General features: G+C 53.4%; 3 protein-coding genes across 6 annotated transcripts in view; 1 reads left to right on the top strand and 2 right to left on the bottom strand.

Moving 5' to 3' along the window:
* CHRD (chordin) overlaps positions 1-2,238 on the bottom strand; it is an 11,780-nt gene extending 9,542 nt beyond the window's left edge. The window contains exon 1 of the mRNA XM_045296412.1: positions 2,089-2,238. Within this exon, the coding sequence (XP_045152347.1) occupies positions 2,089-2,238 (150 nt within the window). The remainder of the gene's footprint in view (positions 1-2,088) is intronic.
* THPO (thrombopoietin) lies at positions 1,949-8,048 on the top strand. 3 transcript variants are annotated; one of them, XM_045296444.1, is made up of 7 exons: positions 1,949-1,979; positions 3,236-3,399; positions 3,626-3,753; positions 4,029-4,115; positions 6,753-6,920; positions 7,156-7,236; positions 7,353-7,796. In XM_045296444.1, the coding sequence occupies exons 2-7, from the start codon at positions 3,378-3,380 to the stop codon at positions 7,716-7,718; spliced, it is 852 nt and encodes a 283-aa protein (XP_045152379.1). In that variant the 5' UTR covers positions 1,949-1,979; positions 3,236-3,377; the 3' UTR covers positions 7,719-7,796. The 3 variants fall into 3 exon arrangements, with proteins under 3 accessions (XP_045152379.1, XP_045152378.1, XP_045152380.1); XM_045296443.1 differs by having other exon boundaries at positions 7,168-8,048; XM_045296445.1 differs by having other exon boundaries at positions 7,173-7,796.
* A 3,212-nt stretch (positions 8,049-11,260) lies between these two features.
* On the bottom strand, positions 11,261-16,142 carry POLR2H (RNA polymerase II, I and III subunit H). 2 transcript variants are annotated; one of them, XM_004713430.2, is made up of 5 exons: positions 15,224-16,137; positions 13,947-14,030; positions 13,772-13,865; positions 13,002-13,085; positions 11,261-11,676 (listed from the first exon to the last, which is right to left on the bottom strand). In XM_004713430.2, the coding sequence occupies exons 1-5, from the start codon at positions 15,294-15,296 to the stop codon at positions 11,559-11,561; spliced, it is 453 nt and encodes a 150-aa protein (XP_004713487.1). In that variant the 5' UTR covers positions 15,297-16,137; the 3' UTR covers positions 11,261-11,558. The 2 variants fall into 2 exon arrangements, with proteins under 2 accessions (XP_004713487.1, XP_045152382.1); XM_045296447.1 differs by lacking the exon at positions 13,947-14,030 and having other exon boundaries at positions 15,224-16,142.
* Positions 16,143-16,504: the final 362 nt, after the last annotated feature.

Raw genomic sequence — 16,504 nt, forward strand, 5'->3', positions numbered from 1 at the left:
GAGATGGCAGGGGGAGGGGAAGAACTAGGGGGCGCGAAGAGGGGAGGAGTGGCGGGCCGGGACACCCCCACCCCCGCTGCTGGCGGCTACAGGACAGCTGGACCAGGAGGTGGGGTCCGGCCCAGGATAGGAGCCCCAGGACCAGGAAAGGCAGATGATGGGCCCGTGGCCTGGGAGGGCCACTGCACAAGACCCTGGTCCTGCCCAGGAATGAATCCTTGTCCTCGTGGGCCACAAAGTGAAGGAAAGATCGTCGACTGACCTTCCCCTGCCTCCATCCACTGGAACCCTCAAAGCCCAGGCTGCCGTCTCAGGGCCTAGGGTCCCTCACTGGCCTTGTCCCTGCCTCCTGGCGGAGGTACCAAAAAGAATGTTTTCCCTTAGTCTTTGATGTCCCTGGTTCTGTTCCCAAGGGCAGTGGCTGAACCAGAAACAGGGGTGCTCCCTTCCTTCGGTTTTCTGTATCTGCCTCCCTACTGGATCCTGTCCCCAGGCCCATCCTACCATGGCTGACCAGCCCTCTCACCTAAGGGAGCCTCTGCCTTTCCAATCACCCCCAACCTCCTTTGTCTTGTTTTCTGGTCCTGCATGCCTCCCTCCCCCCTCCCACCCCCACACGCCCCCCAGCACCCTCCTTTCTAATCTTAGGAGGCATCTCGTCTGGCTGAACTGGAGAATTCTGGGATCTAGGCCATACTCCTTAGCAGACAGCCCATCCTTAGGAGGAGGAGCAGGAGAGGACCTGAGGAAGAACTGGGGGGGGTGGGGGGGTGCTGCTGGGAACAAGGTCAGGCCAGAAGGCCCCTGAGGACAGAGACTGTGGGGAGACTGGGGTTGAGGCAAAAGAGCCAGGGCCAAAGGAAGAGGGGGGCTAGCAGGGAGGTATTTGCGGGGGAGGTCCAACAGCTGTCTTTCCTAAGACAAGGACACATGGGCCTGGTTACTCTTCCTGTCACATGTGGAGTGGTAGGAGTTGGGAGAGGGGGGAAGACAGGGCAAGGAGAGGCGAGCCTGGGCATGGGCACAGAGGTCAGCAGTTAGTGCAGAGGTTCTCAACTTGTGGGTCGTGACCCCTTTGAGGGTCAAATGACCCTTTCACAGGGGTCACCAGATTCATAACAGTAGCAAAATGACAGTTATGAAGTAGCGATGAAAATAATTTTATGGTTGGGGGGGTCACCACCACATGAGCAACTGGATTAAAGGATCATGGCATTAGGAAGGTTGAGAAGCAGAGTTAGTGTTCCAAGTCTCCAGGGTCCAGCAGAGCCCAGGCTGAACCCAGCACATAACACACACACACACACCTCACTTTCCAGTCTTCTCTGACTGCCCAAACCCATTCCCCAAAACACTGACCCCAGAACAGGCTCGTTCTCTGAGATAGGCCAGCACTGGAATCCCCACTGAGGTAGTGATAAAGTAAGACCTCTGGGGTTGGGGGTGAGGGGGGCGTGCTGAATAGAGAAAAAGCAAGGAAGCAGCAGCCTATTGGGTTTCAGCAGCAGGTGTGGTGTCCAGAGAAAAGACATTTGGACAACTAGAAACTTAAAAACCCACCAGTCTAAAACAAAACCTCTTCTCCAGAGAGACAAAAATGTCCTGCCAGATTCCTCCTGGGGGGAAAAAAAAAACTATGCTCCCCACCCATGTCTTCCCCCAGCTGGGTCCCAGGTTTCCCACCTCCTGGGAAAAAATGGGACCCCCTTATTCAAAACTGCAGTGTGTGTGGGTGGAGGAGACAGGCTCTGTCAGTGGACCAGGGTCCAGGCAGGGGCTCCACGTCCAGCGTGGGTGGGAGGAGAAGGCGTCACTTCCGGGGGCCCTCACCAGTGTCTGATTGGGCAGAAGTGACCCGGGCAGGCCAGTGACCCTACTGCCGTGAGGGGCCGTGCCCCAACACCACATGTCTTCCTACCTATCTGCTCCCCAGAGCCCTGCCTGCACTGGACCTGGGTCCCTGAGCCCTTCTCCACCCGGTGAGTGGCAAGCTGGGTTTGGGGTTAAGTGAGGGTAGGAAGGGCAGCAAAAGGGAATTGGGCTCTGGGCGGGGGAGGGGCAGGCAAACTGGAACCTACAGGCCCTGACCTTTGTCGAGAAGAGTGTGGCCTTCCCAGAATGGGAGGAGCAGGACAGAGCAGGGGTAGGGGGTGGGGTGCTGGTTTCAGGAGGATTGATCACAGACTTGGTGGCATACAGCACAGGCCTGCGGCCCTCGGCCCTCGGGAGAGGGGACATGGGCCCAGGGGGGAAAGTAAGAGATGGGCACACGTAGGGCTGAGGTACACAGCCTCCAGATGGGCAGATGGACAAATGGACACCACAGGCCCAAGCCTTTCCACCAGGCCATTCCTCCAAGTCCCGAGGGTGGGGACGCAGTCAGGGAAGCCGAGGCAGGAGGGGAGGGCAAGGGAGGAGGGCCCATGTATGTTGACAGACCTACAGGAAATCCCAATATTGAATCAGGTGCGGGCCTCTTTGCACGACTTGTGAAAGGAGGAAGCCATGTGGGGGGTCCTGTGGAGTCACCGGAAGGGGGGGTGCAGAGGGGGCAGGGAGGGAGGTCTGGCTCTGGGAGAGACTTTGGTGGGAATTTAAAGGGGGAGAGCCACAGAGCCCCGCCTCTCTCAAGCATGCTTCCCCTCCCACTGCAGCAGGTGCCCTTTCCTGGGCCACCTGCCTTGCCCAGAAGTCCCAGGGTTGTCAGTCCATCTCTCTGCCTTGGGAACCAGGGGTTTCAGGATGCAGAGAAAGCAGCTGTACGTGTGGTGGTAGAAAGGGAAAGAAGACAGGCTAGTTTCTTCCCCACCCACCACATTCTCCTCGCCCTTTACTCACTCCTCACGCAGCACAGCCCGCTCTCCACCTTCTTCTTCGAGCTTGCCCCACACTGCCCACTTCTACCCTCCATCCCACCGCAGCTTGTCTCCAGCCACCAGCCACGCTCACCCTCAACTGGGAAGGAAATCAAGATGTGTGTGTGCAGAGCCTGGCCTGCTCTTCGTAGTGGTGGGTGAGGGGCACTCGGAGGTGCCGATCCCACCATAGATTCCCTGGGAGCCCCTGGCAATGGGGAAACTCCCCAGGTGCAGGATCGCCAGCATGGGACCCCTCCTAGCTTTAGCAATTCTAGGCTGGTCATCATCTCCAACCCTCCCAGCGGCGGCTGTTCTCCCTGTCAGAAAGTCTTTCCCCTGAAACGGGACTCAATGTTCACTGCTCCTGTCACTTGCAGGATAGATACCAGACGCCCTTCCTCGGCCCATCTGGGCCCCGCCCCACTCTACCCAGAAGTGCCAGAGCCCAAACCGCCTCCATGGCCCCAGGAAGGATTCAGGGGAGAGGCCCCATACAGGGAGCCACTCCAGCCCGACACCATGGCCAGAATGGGGCTGCCTGGTAAGAACACACTGGCGGGGCCCAGTGCCCAGTGAGAATGTGGGGGAGGGTGGGAGAGAAAGGCGGCCCACTGCAGGGGCAGGGGGTGCTGATCCCCCCGGGAATAATGTCTCAGAGGCAAAGGTCCCAGGCTTCTCAACGGGTCCTCGATGGGAATGACTGGCCCAACACCCACCACGACGTCTTCCTCATCCATCCCTTTCAACCTTGCCTCTCCTCATTCAAGACTTGCTCCCGGTGGTCATGATTCTCTTAACTGCAAGGCTAACGCTGTCCAGCCCAGCTCCACCTGCCTGTGACCCCCGACTCCTAAATAAACTGCTTCGTGACTCCCACGTCCTTCACAGCAGACTGGTGAGAACCCCTGAGCACTATCCCCTCTGTCCACCTCACTGGTATGACACCCCCACTTCTCCTCTCTCCCCAGTCCCATCACTCTGCCTCTCTGGTTGGCCTTTGTAAGTTGTCCATCAATACGGGTCACTCCCTGACAAGGACTGTGATTTTCAATAGAGCCCTTTTTCCGGAGCTCTGCTGGGCATTTTCCTCCCAGAAGCATCTGGTTACTGGGCCACCCTATCTGCCTCTATTTCAGCTCCTTCCTCCCTTCAACCAACCTTTCTCAACAGAACCAGTGCCCAGACTTCAACCCATTGTCCACACCTGTCCGACTGCCCGCAGTGGACTTCAGCTTGGGAGAATGGAAAACCCAGACGGTAAGAAAAGCCTTTGGTTTTCCTAAATCTCATTTCCATCCGTTGCCTACAGCTCTCCACGAATTCTTCAAAATCCCTGGGTGCCCTAGAAATATCTTGCCTTCCACTGGGCCACACTAACCCAACCCACACTTTACTGTCATGACATATGGGGAGCAAGAGCCTATTGGGCTTGCCGCCCCACCACATTATAGATTCACAGCTGAATGCCACAAAGAGATGGGCAGAGGGCTCGCATTGTCATACCTTTGACCTTTCTAAATTGGCCAAAAAGTAAGGCCGATCTGACATCCACAGATGCCCCCAAAGTTGGGAATCATCGGAATCACTAAAAGACTAGGTTCAAGACAAGGTGCAATTTCACAGGGAGATCCTTAAGATTCTACATCCGGCCAATTAATTGAGTAAAGTCCTATTCCTGCGTTCATGCCCCAAAGGCCCTTGCTTCTCTCATGTAAACTTCTAACCCCACAACTTCCTATGGGAAAAGATCTGGGAGGGGTCAGTTGGCCCCAAACGCGGCATATTCCATTACAGAAGAAACAACTTTTTTTATTTTATTTATTTATTTATTATTTATTTATAAACTCATTTAGTGGACTGCAAAGGTAGTTATGGCAAGGTGCACATTTAAGACAAGACATTCACTTAGCATTAAGCAAGCAGAACCAACATTATAATGTTGGTTTAAATGTCAGCCTCCGAATTTTTAGACTTTGGGCCTTTACCTTTAACATGTGATCTTGGGGTAAAGTGGCTATTTGAAAAGCTATTTATTTATTTAAATGTTTTTTTTAGCAGAAAGAGCTTTATTAGGGGTTAGGGGAGCTCCCGGACTGGTCGAAAAGCTATTTATTGTAAGATGCTTTTAGGAGATGCTCAGCATCAGTAATCCAGATGATGGGAATATTCCTGCAAAACTCTATTGTGATCACATTATACTTTCAAAATCACTGGACTGAGTTTTTATGTGTGTTTAGATGGTATCAACCTGAACAATGAGAAGTTAGAAAGCATATTACATGAAGAATGGCTAAATCTGTCTGGGGTCTTTATGAAAAGTCATGGACGATACCACAGGTCTCTACCTGCCGGAAGTAGCAGCAGAAAGAGCCTCACGAGTTGGAAAAGAAATAGGGCTGCAGGTCTATCACCTTTGTCATGAGACCAGAAGAGCTGAATGGTGCCCAACTATCATTACTGAATGATTTGAGTAAAGAGCCAACAAATTTAATCCTGATGAAAGGGGGGGAAATTTCAAACCAAAGTTCAAACACCTACAGAATCCAGACCTGATGGACCTACTGAGACTGAGGAACTCCTGAGTCTGTGGCTGAAAAATATCCTCAAACCTTGAACCCAGATTCTGCCCTGAAATCATCCTTAAGCTGAACAACCATTTAGCAAATTAATAACGTGTTTTTCACGAGCACTGGGCTGTTTTAAAGATGTATGAGATCGTGTGGTCAATAGTAAGCCGAAAGCACAGAGAAGAAATGTAAGGCGTCATGTATCAAGTGGATGGTGTTGAAACAATCGAAGCAGAGGGCAGTGAGAACGTGCTAGATGGAACCCATGTTATTGAGCTGGGCCTGGAGAAATTGATGAGTGGCCCTATGTTCTGCTGTCTATTTTTTCATCAAAATTAAAAACAAAGAAACAACAAGCTCTGTCTGCTTGGCTTGGTGAGAAGTAGTCATCGTAGGGTTCAACAGAAGCCCTGTATAGGAACAGAGCTGTCTGGGTAGTGACGGCAACAGCTAAGCACTCCACTACTAATGGAAAGGTGGGTGCTTCTAAGCCATCCTCGGAAGCAAAGCCTGACAATCCACTTCCAAAAGGTGGCAGACTTGGGAAGCCCAGAGCGCACAGTTCTACTCAACACCTGCGTCACCAGATGTCAGGATCCCCTCGAGAGCAATTGGGTGCAGCAAGCAGTGCTGTAAAGTGGCACTCAGGAAAGAAGCCCCCGTGGTAGGCTACCTTTTCTACCCTCTAAGAGGGACCAGTCGCCACTGATCCGACTCTGAGTCTTTGTGACCCCATTGTGTGTCAGACTGGAACTCTGCTCCCTAAGGTTTTCCATGGCTGCCTTTCTCGGAGTAGATCACCAGGCCTTTCTTCTGAGTTGCCTCGGGGTGGACTTGAACCCCCAGTCTTCAGTCAGCCGCCAAGCCTGTGGCATCCTGGTACCCAGTGGTGTCACTTCCTAACGAGTCCCTTGTCTGCATGTTGTCACACCACAGCCCCTCCAGGTTCCTTGCAGATCTAAAAAGGATGTGACCCTAGGGCGTGCTTGGAGAATGAGTAGACGTGCAGTGCTAGAGCCAAGAAGTAAAAGCTGTAATAGGACAGATTTCGGTATAAGGGGCAGAAACCACCACCAAAAAAACCAAGAAACTTTTCTAAAACTATGCAGAACACCAGGCTGGCTTAACGGACACTGGAGTAACTCAAGCCGAGGCTGATGACCAACTGTCCAGAGACTGAAGGAATTCCTGCACTGGGTGGGACCTTGGTCCTGTCCAACTTTCAGCTCCTATGATTCACTGCTGGCTACTCCTCCAGGCTCCCCGCCCGCCCGCCCGCTGTGAGCATGCCCTTTGAAGAGCAGCCCACTTCTTCCCTCTCCCCCAGGAGCAGACCAAGGCACAGGACGTGCTAGGAGCCGTGACCCTTCTGCTGGAGGGAGTGATGGCAGCACGGGGACAACTGGGACCCACCTGCCTCTCGTCCCTCTTGGGGCAGCTGTCTGGACAGGTTCGCCTCCTCCTCGGGGCCCTGCAGGGCCTCCTTGGAACCCAGGTAAGTCCCAGTTGAGGGGTTTGTGAAAACAGCCCTTGTTCTTTGAACCAGTTCCCTAGAAGACATGAAGGGGTGGTGGGATCCTAGGGATTTGGCAGGTAGAAAAGCTGACTTGCCAGAAAATGTTCACCCCCAGCCATCCAGCCTGTGTGCCAGTCCCCTATCATGTCCACAAAGACCGGGAGGCGCGACGTCTGGCGCAAGTCTCTGGCCTCAGGCCACCCTCTGCCCTCAGCTTCCTCCACAGGGCAGGAGCACAGCTCACAAGGACCCCAATGCCATCTTCCTGAACTTCCAGCATCTGCTCCGGGGAAAGGTGCGTTTCCTGCTGCTTGTCGTAGGGCCCACCCTCTGTGCCAGGCGGGCCCTGCCCACCACCGCTGTCCCAAGCAGTCCCTCTCTCTTCCTCATACTGAACAAGCTCCCAAACAGGACTTCTGGACTGCTGGAGAGAAACACCAGTACTTCAGCCAGAACTACTGGCTCTGGACTTCTGAACAGACTACAGGGACTCAGAGCCAAGATTCCTGGTGTGCTGAACCAAACCTCCGGGCCCCTGGATCAAACCCCTGGACACGTGAACAAAACACCTGGGCCCTCGGATGGAACTCTCGGACTCATTCCAGGGCCCTGGCCCGGGGCCCCAGACATCCCCCTAGGACCTGCAGATACAGACTTACTGCCCCGCAGCCTCTGGCCTGGACATTCTCCTTCTCCAGCCCAGCCTCCTCCTGGGCAGGACCCGCTCTTCTCACCCACCCCGACCTCACCCACTCCCATGGCCCCGCTCCGTCCTGAGCCTCCTCACCCCTCTGCTACCACCCCCAACCCATCCTACCAGAGCCCCTCTGCCCCAGGCCTGCCTCTACTCCCAGACTCTGCCTCTGGCGGGGCAAGGTAATGAGGCTGTCCACATGGGCCTGTGCTGTCTCTTCCACACAAAGGCCCAGGTGCACACGGCCCCTCAGCCACAGTGCTTGCTTCCACTGGGAACCCAGAGCCCCGAGGAAGAGTGGATACTCGAGACAGAAAGGGGGAACATTTTTGCACAGTATATCATAAAACTTCAGAAGCTATTTTTTTAAGTGATCAATAATATTCATCAGAGCATTTACTTAACATTGGTAAACTTCCTGTGACACAGTGGTTACGCACTGGGCTGCTAACTGCAAGGTCAGCAGTTCGAAACCACCAGCAGTCCCTCAGGAGAAAAACAGGGCTTTCTACTCCCATTGAGTTAAAATCTCAGCAACCCACAGAGGCAGTTCTAGCCTGTCCTAGCGGGTCACCATGAGTTGGCATCAACTAGACGGTAGTGACTGTTGGAGTTTTGGGGAGGGGTTCTCTTTCTTTTTTTAACCACTGCCTGTACGTATACGCCTTTTCATGACAGTTCTTCCAAGGCTCAGATCGGCCTGGTCTCTGAACAGGGGTGGAGACTAAACCTTAGGTCAGAGAACAGAATGAGGGTCTTCCAGAACGACCCTCCGAGGCCCTCACTCTTATAAGGGCGTTGCTCTCTGGAAAAAAATGTGACGCTGTCTCTTGGAGAGACATTCTACACAATCCACAAAGCGAAGCCTGTGCGGGCGCCCACAAACGAGCTGAGCAGCAGGGAGAGGTGCTCTGGACTTGGGGCACCACCACCTCCAAAGCCATCAGGAAGCCCCGCAGCGTTTCACACCCCAGGTAAGGCCTGGCAGACCACTCAGTCAAAGCAGGTATGGATGGGACAGCTGCACAAACACTGCAGCCTCAGGGGCTCTGCAGGCGGCCAGCCGGGCTCCTGCCTCCCTCCTGTGGAGGCCTGGGGGAAGTGCAGGAAGTGGCCGGAGCTGCTCCTTGGGCGCTCAGCAGGAGGGCCAAGTACAAGTCAAGTACAAGTTGAAGGCTCATTGTCCAGTTCTCAGCCGCTGACAGGATCCACAAAGTGGTCTCGTGTGGCCACGGCAAACTAGCCCCAAGGCAGGCGCCAGGACGTTGCAAATAAACATTGATGTGGTCTCGGGGCCCAAAAGAGGTGTGAGTGACCCAAAACAAAAACACCGCGGCCGTCCAAGGGTCAACCTGCTACCTGCCCATAGACGGCTATAGAAAAAGCACTCAACGCCAAATGGAAAGGAGACTACGGACTAAAGTTACTGTGTAGGTCCAGCAGCCAAGCACCCCGAGTTCCAAATACCACCTTAAATACCCAAAGGCATCCAAGGGCACTGCTGGGAACTTTATGTGAGTTAACGTTTAAAACAAGTTTATTGACATAGATATAACTGACATATAATCTGCTGCCGAGAGTTGGAAGATCCTGCCCATAATCAATGCACCACCTTTGAGAATGCTCACAACACCCCCAGACGGGAGAGACTACCTTGACTGAACAGATGCGGAAAGAGATGCACAGAAACCGAGTGACTTGCCAGCAGTTACCCAGCCTTTAAGCCTTTAGGGAGACAAGCCCTGGGCTGACTTACTCCACAGTCCACACTGGCTCCACTCTGCCATGCTGGCCCACGGATTGCTCAGCGTCTGGACATCAGTAAAAGATTCCTGAGCCTGTAAGGAGTAAATGTACCTAACAGCTAAAGAGTTCCAGGTTACAACAAAAAACTCATGGTGCGGGTGGCCAATGTAGACATCTCCAGGTGTCGGTGGCGGCGGCTCCCTTCAGAGACAAAACAGTTACCATGGTGAAGGAATCAACAAATCACCAAACTCTAAGTCTTCCCATCTCAGCTAGTGTGCATTTCAGCATGGGAGGAATTAGTTCATCTGCACCATGGATTCCAGACTGTAGCGAAGGGACTGGGAAGTGGAAACTCTTTCTTGCTGAAATCCTGAAATAGGTTCAAGTTAATGTGCAAGCACTTTATGGCCCATGAAGGAGCCAGCATCCAGGACCCAACATGCCACAGGAACCAGACAGTGAACTCTGGGTTCTCAGCACAGTCTGCGACGGCCAGGGTAGCAAAAGTGCCACTAGTAGGGCTGGAGTTAGTCGTTTTAGTTATCCGGTACCAGCAAGTGCCCAGAACTCCAGGGCTGTGCCTGCGTGAACTCATCTGCCAGCAATGAGAAGGCTGCAACCCCTGCCTGGCCCATGACATCCCTCCTTCCCTCTGACACACAAGACAAAAAGCTTTTAAAACCAGAACACTTAACGTATTGAACCTGATGCCAGTTCTCTTGCATCTACTACCCCAGGGCACTAGGACATCCTGTTATGATAACACACAAGCTATTACTGGTAATTAAGCCCTCTCACTGTAACCTAAGTCCATCCATTCTTCTCCAGTGCCCCGAAAGTCTTGACTCCATAGACCCTAGGATTCTCATCTAAAAACTACCCACCACCACTGTACCTCCTCTCTGGCCCTCCACCCACCCCCCTCCAGTGAGGAAAAAGGAACAGCCTCTCAGCCCCCCTGCAGAGGCTATCCATTTTCAACCCATTCCCCTCAATACTGGTTCTAACACCTCTGAAAAAGACCTGCAAATGACGGGGAAGGAAATAGTGCCGGCCTCCCAGCAGGTGGCCAGCTCCCACGGTAAAACCAGGAGGACAAGAGACCACCTCTGTCTTAAGACACACTCGCCAAGATTCTTTCTGTGCTGTTATGCGAGAAAAGAGTCCAAGACACTTTCCCAGAGAGCGCTCTGAGGAGTCAGCAGCACCATTTCAACATTTCTCTTCCCCACTTAGAGGTTAGTGGCTACAGTCTGGCAGCTGCACTGGCACGGGCCTGCCAGCCTCATTGGTATTGCTGCCCGGTCCACTGCACTGTCTGCCCAGCAGCTCCCTGCTCAGTGTCACTGCTAAGAAGCACCACCACTGATCCTCCCTCACAGGTCACCACATGCCTCTGCTATACCGCCATGTCCTTGCCCGCGGACTTTAGACAGACTGGGCCCCAGGCCTGTGTCCAACAGCCCCCACCCAGACTCTGTAAAAACCATAAACTTTTCCGGGCTGTGCAAGTGACTCATTCAAGTCACCGTGAACTGACTTCTTAAGAGATTCCAAGTGCTGTAAGGACACGAGCAGGGCTCCTTGCCAATTCAAAATGCTATGCCAAATGGGTGGTATCTTCCGGCCTTGGTTGGGATGCCCTCAGAGCCAAGTGCACAGCAGCCTTCTCTCTCCCTGCGAGAGCCAGCCACAATGGAGGGCAAATGTTGGACTGGTCAACTAGGAGACTGATTCAGACACCGAAAGGCTGGGGCAGACCCTTCCTTGGGCATATGGTCATGAACCAGAAACCATGCCATACACAAAAGGAGGGGAGGAGTGGTTTTAAAATAGTTTGGTTTTTAAAAAAATAAATAAATAAAGTACAAGGAAGTCTGGAAAAGTAAAGTTTAATGAACAAATCACACCCAGAACATCTGCTAGTTCATGTTAGCTTTCCCACTAGGTCCTCCAAAGGCTTCCAGTTCCCCGGGAGTTCAGATCCCACTGAACGGAGCGTCCATGGTGGGCCGAGGGCCAGGCCCTCCTTAATAGGAGCAGCAGCAACTGCTTCTCGGGCTTGAGAAGTTGCCTGGGCGGCGATGTCCTCGCGGGACGAGTCAGCCAGGAGTCTGGGGCAGGAATGTCCATGGCCTGAGAGACTGAACAGCCAGGCTGGTGTCCCAGGTGGTTCAGAAGGCCAGCTTCTTCATCAGCAGGTAAACTCTGGAATCCACCTCAAATCCATGCAGGTTGTTGGCATCGCCTTGCAACCTCATGAGCAGGCCCCCGTAGGAGACGTAGGCAGAGCTGAAACAAAAGGGTCCCACTCCCTGAGTCTCAGGTCTGGCACAGTTACTACTCAGGGGCTCGCCATCCCGGCACCAGAAAGAAAAGAGTTTGTCGTTATGAGCCAAAATTCACACAAATGTCAAGGAAGGCATGAGTGTTCTCTCTCTTTGCAATGGTGGAAAGCATCTACATGGCCAGTTTAAGGAAAACAGTCAAATGGACTGATGTATCCATTCGGGATCAAACTGAGAACAGTAACTCAAAGGATAGGACAGTGAGGGCGCAGTAAGTATCTTAAAGAGCACTGGTGGCACCGTGGTTGTAGCACTCAGCCACCAACTCAAAGGTGGGAGGCTGAACCCACCCGCTGCTCCACACGCTGCTGGGGGGGGGGGGGAGAAGGGCGTGGCACGAAGAGCTGCAGACTCGGAAACCCTGGGGCGGTTCTACTCTGTCCTACATGGTCCTAGGAAATGACCACGCCTCCCTGGGGTTTGGGGTAGAATTCATGTTCACGGGAGAGGGGCAATGAAGAAAAGGTTGACTGGGGAATGTTTTGCTATCTATATCCTCAACAACAACACAATTTTAAATTCTTAAAACAGGGCTTTAAAAAAAAGGCCTAAAAAAGAAAAAGATCTATTTACAGGAATGTTATGGTTTGGATCAGCTTTAAATTGACACGGGGAAGCGTGTTGTACATAGCATCAGGCGAAAGGCGCAGAAAGAACAGTGTAATAAGCAACATGATCTCCAAGGGAGTAGAAAGTGCACAATGGGGGGGGGGGCTAACAAAATTCAACAATGTTTATTTTGAACAAGGTTCCCTAGGGGTATGGAATTATAAGTGTCTTTTTCCCCCTTTTTTGGCATCGCTTTTCTGGGCTTTTTGAATTTCTTTCAATGGGCACATATCGTTTTAATAAGATTTTAAAGAAAAGAAAAAATAGTTGGGCAGAGAAACTGAACTAGGAATTGGGTTGCATAGTAGCAAAACACACATGCACACAGAAAACCCAGCAGTGCAGTCACCTTGTGCTGCAGCGCGTTCCTGGGGAAGCAACACTACTTTGTACGCTGTGCGCAACCAGAGTACCCAGTTCTCGCTCAGACCACCGTGCCCATGGGGCCTGGCAAAGAGCACCATGAACAGCCTAGATTTCTGGCTAGAAGATGGTAAGGCAGGAACCTGTTCCCAGACAGTTTTTCTTTTTACCCAGATCCCACCTAAATCTGAAGTGCTTGGGGAGAGGGCCCCAACAAAGAAAGCATAAGCATGGCCCCAAGTCTCACACTGGGGGCAAGGGAGGGGAGGGGGCTGCGCACAAGATCACAGAACTTACAGGCGTGTGGCAGCTTCCGTCGACGTCTCATCGCCTTCGATCCTATACACTTTCCCGTACATTACATACTCAAACTGGTCCGCCCTGTGGAACAATAGCAGCAATTCTCCTGAACAGTAACCAACATTAAGAGACCTTTAAGAAAAGGGCAACTGGTAACCAAGTGCTGGTATTCTGAAAACAGACCCTTGACAAGTATGATGGCATTTAGTCTTTACAGCAACCCTGTGACCTGGGCTGGGTACAACCATCTTTCTCTACTTTACTAATGAGGAAATTAAGAAGTAGAACTGAGATATGAACTCAATGGACCACCCCCACTCACCCCCAAAGCCTTTCCACACACCACACTCCCTCTCAAGACCCAAAGCCCACATAGCCAAGGTCACCCAGCCCTCAAAGAACAACTCACAGACATGCAGCCACGCTTCTTGATGAAATACTAAAACCACACTTACTGCCACAGAGTCAGTTCTGACCCTTCAGGATAGGACAAACCGCCCCCACCTCAGCCCCCGTTTCTGGGTTTCTGGGAGTGTGTAACTGAGTTCAGCAGTAGCAAGTCACGTCTTTCTCCTGAGCAGCAGCTGCTGGGTTCAAACTACTGATCTTGCAGTTACCAACGCAAACGTGTACACCCACTAGACCACTAGGGCTCCGTCACCCAGATTCAGCTATTTGTTCCACGAAAAAAGTGGGAAATTTCCTATAGCGCTCAGCTCCCTAGTCTTCTGAGTACATGTCTAGCATTCACTGCTCGACTCTCTTACCTGGAAGGCCGATCGTCTGTGGGGTTGTATTCACCATCATCCAGTGAGCCATCTTCATATAAGGTACTGGCTATGACCAAACGGAACTTGTCACCTGAAAAAATGGCAACCTTTGAAGGTGAAGATGGTGGAATGGGTAAAAGGCCCCTCACTGTTGTCGGTGACCAGCACTTACCCAGGTCCACAGGGTAAATCTGAATATTTACATCCAAGATGAGGTCCATTTTGAACGATTCACTCTCACAATGGAGTCGAGACACTGGGAGGAAGTAGAGGAAGCATGACCGAGGTCATTAAAAGTCATTAACTAGCAGGTCCAGGCAGGATCATATCCGGCAGAACCTCAGTCTCCCTAGCCTGTGCCCGCTGGCCTCTCCTAGGCAAGGGCAGACACCATCAGAACTCCACATGCACATAGGAAAACCATCCCAAGGTATCAGCATCTCCAGAAAAGGAGTCAAGGTCTAGGGGGCACTGAGTTTATGTTAGTGGTGGTGGAATAAATTTGGAAAAGGATATCAATAATGGTTGTAAACACGAAGACTATAGTCAATGGCACTGAATTGCACATGTAGAAGTTGTGGGATCGGAGAATGTTTTGTTGTGTATATTTCTGCCACAATTAGAAAAGTAAATAATTACATGAATAACAATTACAAGAAAGACGAAAATGTTCTAGAACTGAATGTGGTATAATTGTACAAGTCTTGGTATGATGGAATTACTGAATTGTATGACACGTGGATGAAGTGCTAATAAAACTTTTTAAAACAGAAAGAAAATGATTCAAGTTGCCAAACAAGTTTTGCACAAATTGTCAAGGGGGAACTTAATTTACAGTGTAAACTTTCTGCAAATTAAAAAACAAATTTAAGTATTCACAGAAGGAGTTAACAGGTTCCAACCCTGCCTAGGTGGCTAAGAAACAACCTGACTTTGGGCAGCTATTCATTCATTCATTCATAAGCTGAGTCTTTCATCAGGACGGGGAACTGGCGTCTGTCTCAGAGAACTGCTCCATCGCCAGGCCCAGGAAAGGCGTAACTGTGTAACTGATCGAGCACACAGCTCTGGAATACAGAAACACAGGCTCTGAAGTCAGATGATTTGCTGTGCATCCTTGAACGCGTCACTTAACCTTTCGGTGCAAATTTACGGGAAAGTCGGTATCTCCTACCCCTTGGGTGCTGTTAAGGAGTGAGGCCGGGGGGGTGTGCGGCGCCCAGTGCCATGTCTGGCACAGAGCAGGTAACGGTGGTGATGACCGAGAACCGCATGTCCTGGGGTTTGCACGCGGCACAGGGAACACCAGTCTTGCCACCCTGCAGGGGCCCGGACCACAGGGCCAGCGGGCGGGCGCAGGTCACGTGACCCGGCGACTGGGGTCCGGAGGCGTGTCCCCGCAGGGGTTACGCTCTCCCCACTCAAGCCGCCCCGGTATACCTGACTTACCTCGGTCAAACTTCTTGCCCTCCGGGTCAATGTCTTTCACATCGAAAATATCCTCAAATAGGATGCCCGCCATCGTGAGGGGGCCACGAAAACTGATGGGGTGCGGAGAGCGCGACCAAGACTGGGAATGCGCGTACCCCCTCGCGCGGAGGAGAAAAAGAAACGAGGGGAAAGTACCCTAGACAGTCAAGCGCTGCAGCGAGGCCGCGGGCTAGCGCATGCGCGGTAACTTGCAGCAGGCCTCCACTTCCGTTTCTCTCTCTGTCGGGGCGTATTAACTTCCGCCCCGAGTCACCGCTCCGGGAGGCTTCAGCCTTGAGGGCGGTTCTTGGGTTCCGTGGCACCGCCCCTGGGCGGGTACACAGTCCCGCCTCTGGCCCAAGTGGCAGGGTTATTCGCGCTCCTTTAGGGCTCCGCTGCGCCCTCTTCGGAGGTCGGGTCCTCAAGACTAATGCATAGGGGCCCATCCCAGGCAAGGACCTTGATCCTTGGCCCAGAGAAGCCCGGCCCTAGCCCTACCCTGCTGGCCCTCGTGCCTGCTGAGGACACAGTCCGCGCTGGAGCGGGCGGAGCAGAAGCACACACCCCCGCCCCGCCCGCGTGCTAGCGGGACAAGGCGCCGCGCCCCGCAGCTTCAGCTGGCACTGAGCACCGCCCCCCGCTCAGGCCGGCCCGAGCCGGCCCAGCCCTGCTGGACGCCACCCGAGCCAGGTCTGTCCAGTTTGGGGACTTGCCATGATGTCACCGTGGGTCCTCTTCTCCGGTACTGCACCCTCCCCGCCACATACCAAGACCCGGAGCCCTGGACCCTGCCCGACACTGTCCCTTCGGCCTGGCACTGCCCGTTCCCTACACTGCCCGCTCGCTCTGGGCGCCGATCTACATGCCCCTTCTTCCTCGTGCCGGCCACCCCCTCAGACACCAGCTCTTCCCGGACACCGCCCCCCTTCCTGGGCACCGCTCCTCTGCCCCCACCCCACCCCCCCGGAGCACAGCCTCTGCCTCCACGTGCCCCTTCCACCTGGCATTACCCCCAAACACACTGCCACCTCCCCTCTCACCAGCCTACCCGCGACACTGCCCATCCACCCTCCGCCCTACCCTTCCCTGAACCCTGAGAGGGAAGGCAGGGCCCCAGCGCCCCGTCCCCCGTGGTGGCGAGACGTCAGCGGCTCCTCGGATTTCTCCCTGCGACCTGCCAGGGAGAAGCGACCTCTGCCCCTGCCGCCCGGGCCCCGCGCTCCCCACCCCGCGCCGGTCTCCTCCGGACGCACCTCCCCG

Source organism: Echinops telfairi, unplaced genomic scaffold (genome assembly GCF_000313985.2).
Source record: "Echinops telfairi isolate 266 unplaced genomic scaffold, ASM31398v2 ScPeMD7_7407;HRSCAF=8445, whole genome shotgun sequence".
NCBI lineage: Eukaryota > Metazoa > Chordata > Mammalia > Afrosoricida > Tenrecidae > Echinops > Echinops telfairi.

What these genes read in the sequence shown, in the direction of transcription:
- THPO (XM_045296443.1), top strand. Translation starts at nt 3,378, where the DNA reads ATGGCCAGAATGGGGCTGCCTG. An exon ending in GAGAATGGAAAACCCAGACG is followed by an intron (nt 4,116 to 6,752) that starts GTAAGAAAAGCC and finishes CCTCTCCCCCAG; the next exon opens with GAGCAGACCAAGGCACAGGA. An exon ending in AGGGCCTCCTTGGAACCCAG is followed by an intron (nt 6,921 to 7,167) that starts GTAAGTCCCAGT and finishes CTTCCTCCACAG; the next exon opens with GGCAGGAGCACAGCTCACAA.
- POLR2H (XM_004713430.2), bottom strand. Translation starts at nt 15,296, where the DNA reads ATGGCGGGCATCCTATTTGAGGATATTTTCGATGTGAAAGACATTGAC. An exon ending in ACAGACGATCGGCCTTCCAG is followed by an intron (nt 13,086 to 13,771) that starts GTAAGAGAGTCG and finishes ATTGTTCCACAG; the next exon opens with GGCGGACCAGTTTGAGTATG. An exon ending in ACGGAAGCTGCCACACGCCT is followed by an intron (nt 11,677 to 13,001) that starts GTAAGTTCTGTG and finishes CTTTTGTTTCAG; the next exon opens with CTCTGCCTACGTCTCCTACG.